Below are 17481 nucleotides of genomic sequence, written 5' to 3'. Positions count from 1 at the left end.
CGTTATCACAACTCTCCACATCTCCTTATTCTTAAAAAAGGGCACCATCCCACTTCTCCTCCATTCCTCAGACATCTTCTCACCACCTAAGATCAAGATGAACAACCCAGTAAAAACTCCACGGCCATCTCTCCTTGACACTTCCATAGCTCCACAGGTGTATCATTAGGACCAAGTCCCTTTTTACTCTTCATCCTCTTCAATGCCCCCCTTCACTTAACCCTTACTACCGTAATCCGATCCTCCAGAATACTTTTATCTATATCTGTTGATATAACATTTTTAAGACATGTTTGCACAAGCCTTGACACTCTCCATTCCATATTAAAAACTCTTGATGCTATTATCTTTACACTTATTTGAGACTTGAAGATTGAGACTTAAGCTTATTATGCAGATTACATTTCAGTGACTGACTCCCATCCTTGAAGCACCTCCACCACAGGCTTAACTAATGAAAGCTCTAGAATCTAACATGTCAGTGAACACACCTCAACTACAAGCTTAACTAATGAAAGCTCTAGAATCTAACATGTCAGTGAACACACCTCCACCACAGGCTTAACTAATGAAAGCTCTAGAATCTAACATGTCAGTGAACACACCTCAACTACAAGCTCAACTAATGAAAGCTCTAGAATCTAACATGTCAATTAACACACCTCCACTACAGGCTCAACTAATGAAAGCTCTAGAATCTAACATGTCAGTGAACACACCTCAACTACAGGCTCAACTAATGAAAGCTCTAGAATCTAACATGTCAGTGAACACACCTCCACTACAGGCCTCCTCTGGGCTAAACCAGCAAAAACTGGATTTGGATGGTTTTCCTCCAGGAAAGAAAAAGGAGCGCCCCAGGGGCCTCAGACCTCCCACCGTCCCATCCGTGTGTGTTGGAGCAAGCGAGTGAGTAGGCACAAGCCGATCACCTTCACTGTCCAGCACCACATACCTGGCCTGAAGGCCACGCCCACCTTTGCCCCCGTAGAGCACCTGAAAATAAGTACACAAAGATAAATCTAGCAGTTACATGAGATTTTTGCAAACAGGTCATTTGTTTGACAATGAAAATCTATTTTCTATTAGGTTACAGACAAACAGAATAAAGATTGAAGGCTTCAGAAGGAAAAAAAAACTTTCAGTGATGTGCTCTAGAAATTCAGTTTCTGTCTGATATACTCAGGAATCCATCCATCCATCCATTCATCCATCCACTCATCCATCCATCGAATTTGCCTTTCATTCATCATGAAATACAGTTACTGGCAGGCTATCATTTGGGATGTTTTTATCATTTAGGTATGTAGCACTCCAAATTGAATGAATGAACGAAATAATCTTTATTTATAAAGCATTTTGCAACTCCTTCAGGTGTACCAAAGGGCTTCACAATAACAGAAGAACATTTTAAATTAGGCAAACTAAGAATAAAATCAAAAACAGCATGAAATGATAAAAAGCAGTCAGTAATAAAATACATAATAGATAAACAAGAAAATCAGTAAAACTAAAACAAAGAAGAAAATAAAAAAGCCACCAATTATTGAGCATTAAAAGCCATTCTCATTTTTAGTTAATTCTTAAAGCTATGAAGGTCAGATATCGAGCCCATTTCTTCAGGAAAATTACTGCATTATCTCCAGAAGTGGAAAATCCAAAATTGAGATGATATTCTCTACCGGACTATAAAAAAAAGATATGAGGCACCCCAACTCTGTCAACGTTTATGTCTTTTTATGAGATGCTATCAGTTGTCTGCACAGACTTGACTGTCATAAAATGATACATGATACTTTTACACTCTAGACCTCCTCATCTCTACCAGTGTCAACAGTTGATGTTGCTTTGTCAGATGATTTTAGGTCTGTGGGACCTTCATTTGTGCAGAGACACAAATTGTAGCTGCTGATCCTATTCTTTACTCAGAAGATTAGATTTGAAAAAATACTTTGTGTTTTATCATGAAGGATCTGTTGTATTTATTTGGTTTTAATATGTCACAACCCTGGACACCATTGGTCAATTTAGGTTTGAAACGTTAGAAGCAGTCAGAAAGTGGCATGAATATATGAAGATTCAGTCCTAGTAGTGAGAAGAGCCCATCAAAAAGGAGAACTATTGTTGAAGGTTAACCAGACCAAGTCTAGCAAGCCCTGCACAGGTATTGGTGGTGTATTGGTAAGTGGCTCTTAGAGCTCGTTCACTTAGGGTTGACTTAGGGTTTTGTTACCACAACTCAATCCTGTGGTTAACCTCTTGATCCACATTTTACACTCAGTATCAGGGATTGGTTGGGTGTTTCAGAACCAAGAACAAAACGGTTATTGAGTGTGTCTCTCACTGCAGATCACTGCATCAAATGAGGAAAACAAATGTTGCACGATGGAGGAGCAAGTGACAATTTAGAGGTTTATTGAACATCCACGCCGAGGAAATGGATTTATTGAGTGAATTAAGAGATTGACTAAAGCCTTGTAGTTTACAAACAGGCTTTCTTGACCTAAAATGACCCCATCCTGGTTGCAGTGCACATGTAGTGATGGCTTTGTAACATACTCCATCATTTTGGTGTAGACAGTGGAAGAAATAGATAAAAAAAGGCAATGCAAAATAAAGTTAATTTCTTCTTAACATTTCATTCCTTTAGTCTTTCAGTAATACTACAGTAGGACTATTTTACAACAAGATTGCATAATTTTAAAAGAATATTTTTGTGGTAAGATTTATTTTTTGCTTTTACTGATGTGGTTCTGTTGAAAAAATTATAAACTTCATTTTTTTTATTAAAAAAAAAACTTTCTTTGAGAGTCTGACTTTTAAAAAAGATTTATGTTCAAGTGTTTTTACCTGATTGAAGCCTTGGAACTCAAAGCCTCCATCTGATTGAAAAAGCTGACTGCCAGTCACCCAATGCCCGCCGCCTGCCAGACGGCGCTCTTCCACAGCCTTAGCAACAAAGTAAACCATGTTGAAGATGGTCCCAAACACTGGAGACACCTGAGGATGCAGAAGACCCATGACAAAAAAAACAGTTGATGATTAAATGTACATGGTGACATCAAAGAGACTGCCAGTGCTATCTTTATCTGGCTCCAGCAAGGATTGCTTCCCCGATTACCATTCAGTGGGTGACAGGTCTGTACCTGTCACTAAAGGTGTTCACTATGTTCCCCTAAGCTCTCAGAGGAGCTTTTGTGAAGACATGTGAACACTTCAGCACACAAAGCTGTATGGGTTACCTCTGTAGCAGAGATTGCAGAGCGAATTTCTCTGCTCATCTGAGCCTGACGAAAGGCTTGGTAGAAGTTTTGATCAGACTCCATGGTCACGGTCAGGACGGCGCTGTAGGCATGGCGCAGCTGTGTGCTGTTGGTCAGCTGGTGGAAGGTCATGTCCTGCTTGAACAGAGGAGAGCAAAAGAGTCAGTCACTTTTGGGCACGACTTCGGAGAATTTGATGCATTTCAATGCATCAAAGATTTCATGAGCCCATTTTCTTTGATGATCGGACATTGTTGATGTCTTTGAGCAGCTCTGGCAGCTTTTCAATACATGGAGGGAAATACAATCATTTACAATATTCATCAAAGTGTTCATTAACAAAGTAATCAGTTACCTGATATGGCATAGCATACAGCAGAGCGTCATACGGAATAAACACATAACCATCAGAGATCATCCCCATATCCAGGGCGGTCAGGAGGAGCTCCCTCTGATGCTCTCCACCAATCAGGACAGAGCTCATGCACATGATGATCACTGGGGGGAAATTACAATATTAAATTCAAATTTATTTGTATAGCCCAAAATCCCAACAACAGTCGTCTCAATGGGCTTTCTACCGCTAATTGTAAAGTAAACATAAATCAAAAGGATCATGAATACATAGAATTCAACAGGAAAATAGATTCAAAGATTCAAAGATTTTTATTGTCAGTGTATTTCTACAGCGAAATTCCATTGGCACTCAGTCAAAAAAGAAAGTAAACATCAAGAATAAATAAAAGAAAACGGGAATATAGAAATCTGTAAAAAACGTTAGGAAGCTTTAAATAAAAAATGTCATGATAAATTAAACAGTTTTATTGCACATATAGTAGTGTGTTGTTCTGAGGGGTGTCTGTGATGGATAAGATTCAAGTCAGTGGGAGATGGAAGGCGGGGGGGTGATGGAGACTACAGCTCTGGGGAAGAAGCTGCGTCTCAGTCTGTTTGTCCTTGTTTTTACCTTTTGCCCGATTGCAGCGGCACAAACAGGGAATGTCCAGGGTGGCTACTGTCCGTGCTGATGGCCCGTGCTCTTCTCTGTAAACGCTCTTTATAGACAACGTCTAGGTCTGGGAGCTCAGCTCCCACAATCCTCTGCGCTGTCTTCACCACCCGGGAGAGGTTTCTCCTCTCCTCTGCTGTGCAGCTGCTGTACCACGCTGTACAGCCCTGGCAGAGGAGGCTCTCCACGGTGCTCCTGTAGAACTTCCTGAGAAGTCCCGGAGCCAGACCCGCCTTCCTCAGCTTCCTCAGGAAGGACATCCTCAGATGTCCTTCCTGAGCCCTTTTAACCCGTTTGGAGGTGTTCAGTGTCCATGTCAGGTTCTTGGAGATGTGCATGCCAAGAAACAAATTACATAAGTAATTTGTAGTTGAGTGTCCCTGGAACAGACGGATGACCTGTTCAGGTTGTACTCTGCCTTCACTCAACAGTTGCTGGGATAGGCTCCAACAACCCAATGACCCTGGAAGGGATTGAGCAAGTTTGGTAGACGCATGGAGGGATGGGTGAGTTTTCTAGCTGACAAAAAAGATTTCCCACACTTGAGGTTTTGTTGACTCTTTAGCTCCAGATGCTACTGACATGGCTTCATTTTTTTACAGTTAAACCTACTTCCTGTGTGCTCTTGAACTGTTTTTTCTGCTTTTCTGGGTACTCATTTATTCGCATTTGGTGTAGTTCCAGATTTAGCTCTTACCATTGACCTTATCAGCTGTTTTGACTTGATACAGTGCTTCCTGAGCCCCATCCTTGCTGTTGGTCTCCATGGAAACCACAGGACCAACTGGCAGTCCCATGGCACGAAGGGAGGAGGCCACCTCCTGTGCAGTGCTCTCCCAGAGGTCAGTGGGAGCTAAAATCAAAAGACAGTAAAGATTTAGTATGATCAGATGATGGCCCAGGTCTGTGTGAGTCTTTCATGAGAAAACATCCAGAGGAGCAGTAAAAAAGATTTTCAGACTGCATGTTTACAGCCTCACGTTGACATAATGAGAGCCGTCACAAACTGAGGTCATTATACTTGGTCCTAAAAACCTCAGAGGTGCTCTGTCTGCTCAGATAGTCTCCCTGGATGGTGTAAGTATAGCCCCCAATTCCACAGTTAGAAACCTTGGGGTTTTATTTGACCACGATTTATCATTTAAGGCTCATATATCTCAGGCGTGTAGAACTGCCTTTTTTCCCCTGTGGAATATTGCTAAGATCAGAAATCTACTTTCTAAGAGTGATGCTGAAAAACTCATCCATGCATTTGTTACGTCGAGGCTGGATTACTGTAACTCCTTGTTAGCAGCGTGTCCTAAGAGTTCCTTAAGAAGTCTCCAGCTTGTTCAGAACGCAGCTGCTAGATTGTTAGCTGGAACCAGCAGAAGAGATCACATCACTCCTGTGTTAGTTTCACTTCACTGGATCCCAGTTGATTCCAGAATCAAGTTCAAGATCCTCCTGTTAACCTATAAGGCCTTACATGGAATGGCCCCGTCCTATATTAAGGACCTCATAGTCCCTTACCATCCAATCAGAACACTTCACTCACTAAATGCAGGACTGCTTGTGGTTCCTAGAATTAGTCAAAGTACGGTTGGAGGTAGAGCGTTTAGCCACCAAGCCCCTGTCTTATGGAATAAACTCCCAGCTCATGGAAGAGAGGCCGACTCAGTTTCTACATTCAAAGCTAGACTGAAAACATTCCTCTGTGGACAGGATTATTGTCAGACTAGTTAGTATTCAGAGATTATTTAACGTAATGTTAATTTCCTTAAATTAAACTTGAGTTTAAAGTTGTTAGCTGCTAGAAGTTGAAGCTGGGGTAACTATGGTGCTCTGGGGTTCTGTCCTCTTTTCTCATCTACCTCTACCCTCCTTCTCTCCTCTATTCTTGATTATTATTCATCATTTAGTTCTCCATGCCTCTGTTTGGTGCTGTGATTCATGTACTGTCCCTCTCCCCTCCGGGGGAGTGGGAGTGCTTCCAGATTCCAGTTGGCTCATCCGTGCTCCTGTACCTGATCGTGTACCTCGTCTCTGGCTTGTCTCGGGTCCCCAGCCGTCCCCCAACTCTGTCTGGATGAAGCTCATCTCCTGGACTTTAAATATGTAGTTGTAGTGTTTGATAAGATAATTCTCTCTCAGAATTCTGGTCCATTGCCTGTCCGTCCTGGGGGAGGATCCCGATTTCATGTGGGCAACTCTGAGGTTTCTGCTTTTTTTCTGGAATCCCTTTTTTTAGGAGTTCTTCCGTACCAAGAAGGAGGGTCTAAGGGCAGGGATGTCCAGTTGAATTTAGTCTGTTTAGTTCATTTTAGTATTTTCCTATTGAATTCTATGTATTCATGATCCTTTCGATTTTATGTTTTACTTTTTCAATTACCGATACGAAGACCATCAAGACGACTGTTGTGATTTTGGGCTACACAGATAAAATTGAATTGGAATTTAATCAGGACTTTAAAGATGAAGTTAGAATAAGACTGTTCTTACTCTGCTGTAGCTCCTATCTTTCAGGAATTTAGCAGCTCTGTTTCATAAACAACACCACCTGCCTGTTAGGATTCAGCAACATTATAGTCCTCAAAAAAAAGCATCTGCAGATGACCTGAATTGCAGGTGTTGACATGAAATCCTCCAATGCTCATGGCTGTTGTCTCTGAGGGAAGCACAGGAACCTTTTTTGAACGGAATCCAGAGGCCATCACAGATGCAGACATAGCCTTAGGCATAAAAACTGGACAGCACCAGGCCTTGACAGACACACCTACTGTTAAGAAACTCACTTTCAGGAAAGAGGGCTAGTGACCATTAAGGACACAAAATGCAGAAACAAGAGGCACGTGGTTCCAAGACAAGGGGTATATTATTTAACAGAGAGCGCTGCCAAGCAGGGAACCCAAAATAAAACTCACTATAAGTAGTATCGCGAGAGCCGACGGGAGGAGTGTGGTGAGTTAACTTGGCGGCGCGTAAGTTGTGAACAAACATTTTTGTTTTATCTCATTACACCGCCATATTTAAATAATCCAATAAGTTAAAAAATAAAAATCTTAAAAAGTTTGTCAAGCATTTGTCAGCCTGGACGACCTGGAGGATCTGGAGGATCTGGAGAATTACATCGACGAGTGTTTCAATACCTGCCTCATGAGGAAATCCAACACCGCCACTCCGTCCACCAAACGAGGCCGCCCCGAAGACTCCCCGGGGTCTGCCTCCTCCCCAGGCAGCAACATGAGTGACATCCTGGATTCAATTGATAAAAAGCTCTCCAGCCTTGATTGCCGTTTAAATCTGCTGGAGATCCTCCATAAGGAATTCCAAGGTCTGCGAGAGTCTCTGGAGTTCAGCCAACAGCAGGTGCAGGAGCTCGCAGCGGAGAACCAGGCCCTCAGAGAGACCGCCAAGACTCTGGGCAATGACACCACCCGTCTCTCTGAGGAAAACCGATCCATCAAGGAAACCCTCCTGGATCTTCAGTCGAGGAGCATGAGGGACAATCTAGTGTTCGCAGAGATTCCAGAAGAGGCAGGGGAAGTCCCGGAGAACATTGTTAAGTCCTTCATAGAGGTCCACCTGAAGCTCCCCAAGGAAGAAGTCCAGAAGATCTCCTTCCACAGGGTTCACCGGCTCGGAGGGAAAAGGCCGGACAATCAGCGTCCCCGTCCTATTGTTGCTAAATTTGAACATTATAAACAAAAGATGCAGGTAAAGAGCAGAGGGCGAGAGCTGAAAGACACACATTACAGCGTGAATGATCAGTTTCCAGGCGAGATCCTCCGCCGGCGGAAAATCATCTTCCCGCTGAGGAGGAAGCACCTGTCTGCTGGAGCCCGTGCGGTGGTTGCCGTTGATAAACTTTTTGTGAATGGCAAGCTGTTCCGGGACCCAGAGGTAACACCCTGGCTGTGCTGAAGGCTTTCAGAGGCGCACTGACATCTGCGCTGCCCAGAAGAAACCCGCAAACTTATTTAATTGAATAGGAAATAATCGGATCATCAATAATCCACACCTCTCAGGAAAAGTGTTTTTTCTTTCTCTCACATTCATGTTTCTGTTGTTGTTTCGTTGTTTTTGTTTTTTGTTCTTTCTCTTTCCCTCTCTCTTTTCTCTTGTCCCCCCCCCTTCCCATGTCCTCATATGTGAATCAGGTAAAGTCAACGCAACCACGGTAAGTATTTATTTATGCACGCAACGGGCGCGCGCGCATACTAGCGCGCATACTAGCGCGCATAAGAGCATGCACACGCGATCCAGCACATACACGTTGATAAACTGCAAAAACCTCACTTAGGCTCACACAGGACACACGTAACATGCAGCTCACAGCCAAGACACGTTCACCCACAACGCACAGCGCTTGTCAGTGTAGCAGGTACGCACAGCGTGCACGCGCACACGGACGGGCACACGCACTATTTAGCCTTGCACTCTCCCGGTTAGAACAGCTATGAACAGTCTTAACATCGTTAGCTGGAATGTGCATGGACTTGGCTCTGGACCAAAGAGATTGAAAGTGTTAAATCACCTGGATGATCTTAAAGCAGATATAGCTCTGCTGCAGGAGACCCATTTATCTTTATCAGCTGGTCATCTCCTGTGCTGTTCCCAGTATCCAGTTATGTATTCTGCCAGTTTCAACTCCAAACAAAGAGGGGTTGCAGTTTTGATTAATAAAAACGTTACATTTACTCATAAGGATACAGTTACACACGCTCCCACAACAGCTTCTTCCCAACAGCAATCAGAATGCTGGCAGAGGACATCAGAAAGGGAAGACTGGACTGAATCATACGACATGCCATCCAGAGAAACAATAACTCCACATGTGCAAAGATTCTTCTAAACAGATTGGGACGCTGCAATATTCATATTTATTTTTTTATACCTTTACTTTTGTTGTCTACTTTTAACTTTTAACTTTATTCTATTTATTTTTCTAATTTTTTGTCCTTTCTTATTTACCCTGACATGAGATATGCCAAAGAAAAATTCCAATGTACTGCATGTGCAAACAGCAATAAAACCTTGAATCTGGGTCACTAAGGACCAGAAACCTCAATGGTTATCAATTGAACACAGTTCACTTCCTGGACTTAACATCCTGACCGGGATATGATCAGGAGGGAACCTAGTAACACTGAATCTTCTTTTGTTAGTTTATCTGAAATCCAGCTCCAGCAAAAATATGAGTATCTGTAATGATTAAAAACTAAATGGCGTATACTTATATAGCGCCTTTCTTCCTACAAGGACAAAGTGCTTTACAGTCACAGACCCATTCACCCAGTCACACACACATTCACTCACACATTCACACACTGGTGGCGGCTCCGCTGCCAAACACAGGCGCCCGCCTACCACCAGAGGCAAGGTGGGGGTTCAGTGTCTTGCCCAAGGACACTTCGACTCATGGGCGTGCAAGGCGGGAATCGAACCTGCAACCTTACGATCATGTCAAATACCAGTGGGGGCTTGAGATGACTGTGGGAAAATGTGTGCAAGAACTGTCATAAAGGAACTGGAAGTCAACTTTGGAAGTAGTTGGACTGGAAAACAAAAATTTTTAGAACCCTCCTTTTTTTTTTCCAGCAGCTAGGCTGGCAGATGAAAGCTGAGGGCCTTTTGTGTTGGACATATTGTATTTTAACAAGAGGGGTTATTAATCTTCAGACAAACCAAAGGCATGACTGAATAAACCCCTTTTGGAATTGAGGCCAAACTTTATTAATTTCAATCATCTCTGAAAATCTTTGGTGTTGGACCGGACGGAAAAGGAAAGAAGGGAAGAAGAGAGAGGGATGTTAGAGAGGGGGGGGGGGGGGGGGTGGAAGGTGATAGTAGGAGGGGAGGAGATAAGACCATAAAGCACCATAGAGCAGACAGGTTTACTGGTTGTTTATCATTACGGTAAGGTTCGAATGTAGTACAAAAAGGGCGGGGCCTGTCCACACACACAATCAAATGTTATCAACACACCTGCTAGCTGCAAAAATGTACACAACATTTTTGCAGCAACATGTACACAAAACAGATAGTGTTTACACACGCCTACTTATGCCTTAAAACCAACTAGTGTGTACTCGCCAATTTTAACTGCACCCCCCTTAGTACACACACCCCTCCCCCTTCAATATATACATTCAAACATAAACACACACACATGCACACAAACACCCTCTCAAACACCCATACACGCACATACATTTTACAAGGAAGGTGGGACCTGGGTCCATCTGTCCCCTACCCCTTCCCTGGTGGGGGGTGCGGGCCCCTTGGCGATGGCGGCCGTGTCCCTTGGGTGCCGGCTCCCTGGGCCCGGCGGTGCTCTCTCCGCACGGTGGGGGGGTTCATATTACACCTGAGCCGGGGGTGTTCGTGTCCCTGGGGGGTGGGTCCTGGTCCTTGCCCCTGGGCGCTGGGCCCCGCCAAACTTCCAACATGGCCGAGCCTGGTCGGGCCATATTTATAACATCCCTTGTGGGCCACCCTTTTTTCCCCGGGGTTCCCCCCTCCTGGGCGGGGGCGGCGGGCCCCTGCCTTGCTCCTACCTGGACCAACCGTGGGCCGGGTGGGTGGCTGCCTGGAGTGCGGAGCGGGTCTCCCTTGGGGGGTCCTGGCTCGTACCTGGGGTCGGGGCGGGGGGATGCCCGGAACTCCTGGGTGGTGGTGGGGTGCTCGTCTGGGGCTGTGGGCGTCCCTCTCCGGTGGGGCCCTGCGTTGGGCTCTTCCGGCGCGGCGGGGGGCTGCTTTCCTGGCTGGGCTGGGGCGGCGCTCTCTTTCCCTCTGCGCCTCCCTGCTCTCTGGCTCTGGGGGCCTCGCGGCGGTCCGGCTGGCCCTGGCCTGGGTGGCGGTCTTGGTCGCCCGGGGGGCGGTTGTTCCCTGCCTGTTCCCGTGTGGCGTTGGGGGAATTCCGGCTGCCGCTGCTGCTGCGGCGGGGATATGGGTGTGGGGGTGGCTGGGCGCTCCTCCTCCTTCTTTTCACATTCCACCATCCATTTTAGAAGAACATAAACACTCACCTGAGCACAGGTGTTAGCTCACCTTTGCACTAATAGTTTGCATGATTGAATGAATGAAAGATTTCACACTAGTTGGTTTAAAGGCATAGGTATGCGTTCGTGAACACTATCTGTCTTGTGTGCATGTTGACATGTGGAAATTTTTGCGGCTAGCAGGTGTGTTGATAATATTTGAGTGTGTGTGAACAGGCCCCGCCCTTTTTGTACTACATTTGAACCGTACCGTAACGATAAACAACCAGTAAACCTGTCTGCTCTATGCTGCTTCATGGTCTTACCCCCCTTCCCCTCCTATTATCACCCTCCTACCCCCCCCTCTCTCTAACGTCCCTCTCTCTTCTTCCCCTCTTTCCTTTTCCGTCCGGTCCAACACCAAAGATTTTCAAACATGATTGAAATTAATAAATTTTGGCCTCAATTACAAAAGGGGTTTATTCAGACATACCTTTGGTTTGTCTGAAGATGAATAACCCCTCTTGTTAAAATAAAATATGTCCAACACAAGAGGCCCTCAGCTCTCATCTGTTTGCCTAGCTGTTGGACAGGACAAGTTTAAAAAAAAAAAAAAAAAAAAAAAAAAAAAAAAAACTAGTGTGAAATCTTTCATTCATTCAATCATGCAAACCATTAGTGCAAAGGTGAGCTAGCACCTGTGTTCAGGTGAGTGTTTATGTCTTTCTAAAATGGATGGAGGAATGTGTAAAGAGGGAAGGAGAGTGCCCAGCCACCCCCACACCAAGACCCCCGCCGCAGCAGCAGCGGCAGCCGGAATCCCCCCAACGCCACACGGGAGCAGGCAGGGAGCAACCGCCCCCCCGGGCGACCAAATCCGCCACCCAGGCCAGGGCCAGCAGGACCGCCATGACGTCCCCAGAGCCAGAGAGCAGGGAGGCACGGAGGGAAAGAGAGTGCCGCCCCAGCCCAACCAGGAGAGCAGCCCCCCGCCGCGCCGGGAGAGCCCAACGCAGGGCCCCACCGGAGAAGGGCGCCCACAGCCCCAGACGAGCACCCCATCACCACCCAGGAGTTCCGGGCACCCCCCCGCCCCAACCCCAGGTACGAGCCAGGACCCCCCAAGGGAGACCCGCTCCGCACTCCAGGCAGCCACTTGTACTAAGGTGTGTACTAAAGGGGGTGCAGTTAAAATTGGCGGGTAGGGCACTAAGGGGACATCTCCGCATTACTCACAGTATGTCCCCTCACCCTCCCAACCAAGGGGCCCTAAATGTCTAAGGTTTTAGAAACCTCCTTGAGATCAATGATGTTTAAAAATAGTACGTCAGACAGATGCTGGAGAAACTGTGGCCTGGTTGGTGACCACACGAGTCTTTGGGGATTGCCTAAAAATAAAGTATAAAATAAGATAATTCTGGGAGAATAATAAAAAGAGGAAAGATCCTCATGGATCCTCTGAGTAGTCACCCACCACATATCATGGTTATATAATGCATATTTTAGTCATGGGCACGCCTCTCCTCATACCAGCTGGTACGCCCAGGTAATCTTCCTCATGGGCCTCGCCTGTGTGTTTGTATTTATAGCAGGCACTGCCCTGCTGATCAGTGCCAGAAGATCTTTCCCTCCCTCACCACGATAGAGAGTGACACAAAGATACTTTGGTTTTCTCCAACTCCTCTCAATGCGGAAATATATTTGCTGTCCTTTTCTAGTGTGCCTGACACCCACTAGTGGACAAAGGAGTCATAGTCCAGACAGGACTGGTCTCTAATTCATAAATGTTATAACACTACCAATTCAGACTAGTTTGCTTTTCTGGGATCCATTCACTCATGCACCTGATAGTTTTATTGTTGGTTGCAAGAATGACCATCACCCTAAACAGATTTAAACCCAGCCCACCAACTATCACTCAATGAACACAAAAGTTAAGACTGGTCAACTTGATGGAGTATTTTGTCTTTTGTACTTGTTGGGACTAGCCCAATCTCAACACACATTTTTGTTTGCTGTTTGTTGTTGTTAATTGCCTGTAATTCGGCACCTTAAGGCAATAAAAACGTTTAAAAAGACAGAAAAATTATCCTTTTTGAGGTAGCAGGTTCATCAATGTGGTGTAAATATTTATGTTTATAGAATCTTCTGTTGCTGGAATTTGCTGCCTTCTTGTCCCTGATACTGTTCTGTTGCTGTTCAATTTCCAATCTTGGGGGGTCTGCTCTTCTGTTTTTACACTGAGGATGCACATTCCAAGGTTAGGCTGCAGGTATTCTGTTCATCTGACTTGTCATTTGTGTAGTTCTTGAGGCGGCTGGTTAAGTCAGGAAGCCTTTGCTTGGTGGTGCCCAGTGCTTCAAGTATGGGCACATGGCTGATTTTTTGGGAAGGGCACTTACTTTTTCACTACTGCTCTCTGGACCTCTGTCAGACTTACTTCTCTCCGAGCTGCCTTGGTTTTAATCTCTACTGTTGCTTCCATGGTGGGTATTAGTTATAGCCAAGCATGTCCAAGATCCCCACTGAAGTGTAAACCAATTGTAAGTGTTCATTTAATTAGCCTTTGTACTTGGTGTTGTGGTTGAATCTTAGCTGTTCCTGTTCTTTTCTGGACTGAGAGGACTGAGGTCTTTCCAGGTATCTTTAGTAGTCCCTCCTCCTGTCCTCCAGGTATCTGTTGTAGTCACTCCTCTTATCCTCCAGGTTACTGCCCCTGGTTACTGCCTCCAGGTTACTGCCCCCAGAGCTCCAATTACCACAGGCACCACTGTCACCTTCACTTTCAAAGCTTTCTCCAGTTCTTGTCTGAGTCCCTGCTATTTCTCCAGTTTCTCATGTTCCTTCTTCCTGATGTTCCCATCGCTTGGCACTGCCATATCCACCACAACGGCTTTCCTCTGTTCTTTATCCACCACTACAATGTCTGGTTGGTTCTCCATCACCATCCCATCAGTCTGGATCTGGAAGTCCCACAGGATCTTTGCCCTCTCATTCTTTACCACCTTCGGAAGTGTTTCCCATTTTGACCTTGGGGTTTCCAGTCCATATTCTGCACACATGTTCCTGTATATTATTCCAGGCACTTGATTGTGGCGCTCCATGTATGCTTTACCTGCCAGCATCTTACACCCTGCAGTTATGTGCTGGATTGTTTCAGGCGCCTCTTTACACAGCCTACACTTTGGGTCTTGTCTGATGTAGTAGAGCTGATCCTCTATGAGTTTTAAATTCGTTTTTGATAATGACTGATGTAAACGTACTTACCAGAAACAACAGCAACATGCGCCCAGCGAAAGAACCTGAGAACCGTGAACAGGACTTTGCTGGGTGGGGTGATTGGAGGAAGGTTTAGCCAAACTGGATCCAGACATCCTGGAGATGCAAGTCCTGCATCCCAATGCTGAGCCATTAGAGAAGCAGCATGACAGAGGGCTGGGTTAAATGGTCCAATGTAGGCATGGCCATATCCCTCCATCTCTCCTAGTTCAGTAAGAGCTGGAAAAAACAAAAAGGGTTCAAATGAAACTCAGAGACAAACAAAAACATTATCCTAAACTTTAAAGTTAGTCCTACTGTAAACAATCGTAATTCTGTTGTTTAGTTTGATATTATTCCTTGGTATAAACTGTAGAGACTATCATTTATTCAGAATGAATACATAGCATAAAACATTTTAGGAAGGATAAAATGGACTTTTTGCAAATTTTATCTGATGGGCTTTCTAAAAACTCATATAAACTTGTAAGACAATTGGTTTTCTGTGATATTCATGGGGAGGGATTGGAATTCTATTTAACCTTCATTTATCTGGACAAGGAAGCTCCATTGTCTTATAGGCCTTCAGCTGCACCAGTTCTGATAAACTAGAGCAGAAATGACTACCAAGCTATTTGATGATTTTTTCATTAACTGGTATGGAAAGTGTTTGCATTATTGTTGATAAAATAAACTGGTTCTATTGGATAAAGTCTGAGACGGAAGAATTTATTAATAATTTTCACAATTTTGTTAACATATTGTTTGTAAAAAACATATTAATAAAATATGTCATCTGCATAGAGATTAATTTTATGATGGTGTGGTAGGATCAATTGGCTCAGGTGTGGCTCGGAGAGTAATTACGGGCGGTGGCCTCTTGGGGCACTATAAAAAACCTTAGGCGGTCACTGGCAGGGTGTGCAGCATTTGGCCACTGGGACCGCCCACTTCCAATTGTATACATCCGGTTTGGCCTCACTGGTAAGGTAGCGGTGGTAGCCTGTTGACAGTGTGTCGTCGGCTTTCATGATTTTATACTGGTTTCAGCGCCGGATACTCGCGGCCAAAGGGTGAGCTCTTGCAGCTCTGCGGATAGCGCGGCTTAGTGCTTTTTGATTACCAGGTGCTGAACAGAAGGAGCCTTGGTAAGCTGGCATCGCTCAACAAGCCTTGCGTTTGCCTAAAGCTGATAATTTTAAGCGTTAATGTTTATGTTAATGTTTATTTTTTTCTCTGTTCTACCAGGGACTTTCTAACGCTCCCAAGAGTGGAACAGCTGCTGTTTTTTATACGCTGTTTTGTTATACGTGGCTTTTATACTGATTTTATCAGAACCTTTTATTGATCTTGCGTGGAAAGGGATCCGGTTTGGAATTCAAGGAGGGTTTGTCTGGAGTGCCCGCCGACGGAAATTCGCCAGGGAGGCGATCGGGACATTTTAGGGCCTGGACTCCCCTCATCTACCCCAAAGCAAAGATGAGCGGCACTCACGGCACGGTGCAGCATCCGAGTGAACGGCTGACCCCCGCCTGAGTAGCCAACTGGTGTTTTATTTTAATCTTGTATTTTTAGGGTTGGTTCTGGGTCACCGAACTGCTGGGACCCGTTGTTATTAGTTTGTTTTTAGACGAAGTATTTAATTGTTGTCCCCAACTTTTTATTGACCCTGTTTTGTTTTGTTACCAGCACTGAGGACCCAGACGTCAGTCTTGTGTGTAAGGTGGAGGCCTTCCCCGGTTTGGAGTGGCGTGTCTTCGGGTGAAGGGTTCACCGTGTGAGTGTTTTTATCTTATAAGTTGACATTTTATTTAGGAGGCTCCACCTCGCCTAGTTAAAAAAAAAGGGTCCTCAGCCCAGTGAACAGGTGTCTGTGGTCCCCATCTTCTTAACTTCTTCATTTTAAATGGTTTTAGGATTTTGCAAATAAATTATATTTTAACCTTGATTCCTCCGTCTCTTGCTTTGTGCGCCTCCATTGCAAGAAAAAGTGTCCCTCGGGACCACAATGGCTGTGTTTTGTTTTAATTCCTTTAATGCTCTTCTACGAGAATGCTCCTCCTCCAAGAAAAAACCTGTTGGAAGTCTGTTTGTTAGTTCTGACTGATGCATTGTGATATAATATTTTAATTCAATAAATAAAATATTCTCCAAATCCAAATTAAAGTCCCACCATCTGTTACACACCTGAGTGTGCGAAAACACACATTTGTGAACAACTGCCTGTGAATCCATGAGATTGTCAATTTGTTCAAGTGTCATGTGATCAAAGCAAAAATTACATATTTTACTTGGAAAATTTCCATTAATGCGAAAATTACATGAAGATTTTCCATGAAAAGTTGATTTTCCTTTAGATGTATCAGTGTCAACTTGTGACCACAAATAGGGTTAAAAAGTTGGATGGATGGATGGATGGATGATAGATGGATGACAGATGGATGATAGATGGAAGGATGGATGGATGATGGATGGATGGATGGATGGATGATGGATGGATGGATGGATGGATGGATGACGGATGGATGATGGATGGATGGATGACGGATGGATGATGGATGGATGGATGGATGACAGATGGATGGATGATGGATGGATGGATGGATGGATGACGGATGGATGATGGATGGATGGATGGATGACAGATGGATGGATGGATGGATGGATGGATGATGGATGGACGGATGGATGCATGGATATATGGATGGATGGATGGATGGATGGATGGATGGATGGATGCATGCATGGATGGATGGATGGATGGATGGATGGATGCATGGATATATGGATGGATGGATGGATGGATGCATGGATGGATGGATGGATGCATGGATGGATGGATGGATGGATGGATGGATGGATGGATGGATGCATGGATGGATGCATGGATGGATGGATGGATGGATGGATGGATGGATGGATGGATGGATGGATGGATGATGGATGGATGACAGATGGATGGATGATGGATGGATGGATTGATGGATGA

General features: G+C 44.8%; 1 protein-coding gene and 1 long non-coding RNA gene across 3 annotated transcripts in view; one reads left to right on the top strand and one right to left on the bottom strand.

The window, feature by feature from the left end:
* Positions 1 to 17481, bottom strand: part of olgc3 (membrane guanylyl cyclase) — a 108651-nt gene that overhangs the window by 86411 nt on the left and 4759 nt on the right. The window contains exons 3-8 of one of the 2 annotated variants that reach the window (XM_023961322.1): positions 14502 to 14732; positions 4970 to 5125; positions 3619 to 3761; positions 3243 to 3401; positions 2851 to 3000; positions 777 to 996 (exon numbers count right to left, since the gene is read on the bottom strand). In XM_023961322.1, coding sequence (XP_023817090.1) covers positions 777 to 996; positions 2851 to 3000; positions 3243 to 3401; positions 3619 to 3761; positions 4970 to 5125; positions 14502 to 14732 — 1059 coding nt within the window. 2 annotated transcript variants of the gene reach the window in all.
* LOC110014214 lies at positions 15320 to 16476 on the top strand. Its single transcript, XR_002289336.2, has 2 exons — positions 15320 to 15640; positions 15741 to 16476. It is a non-coding gene; the product is annotated as an uncharacterized LOC110014214 (long non-coding RNA).

This window comes from Oryzias latipes, chromosome 2 (genome assembly GCF_002234675.1).
Source record: "Oryzias latipes chromosome 2, ASM223467v1".
Lineage (NCBI taxonomy): Eukaryota > Metazoa > Chordata > Actinopteri > Beloniformes > Adrianichthyidae > Oryzias > Oryzias latipes.
The sequence above is the reverse complement of the archived record's forward strand: the minus strand, read 5'-3'. Positions and strand labels throughout refer to the sequence as shown.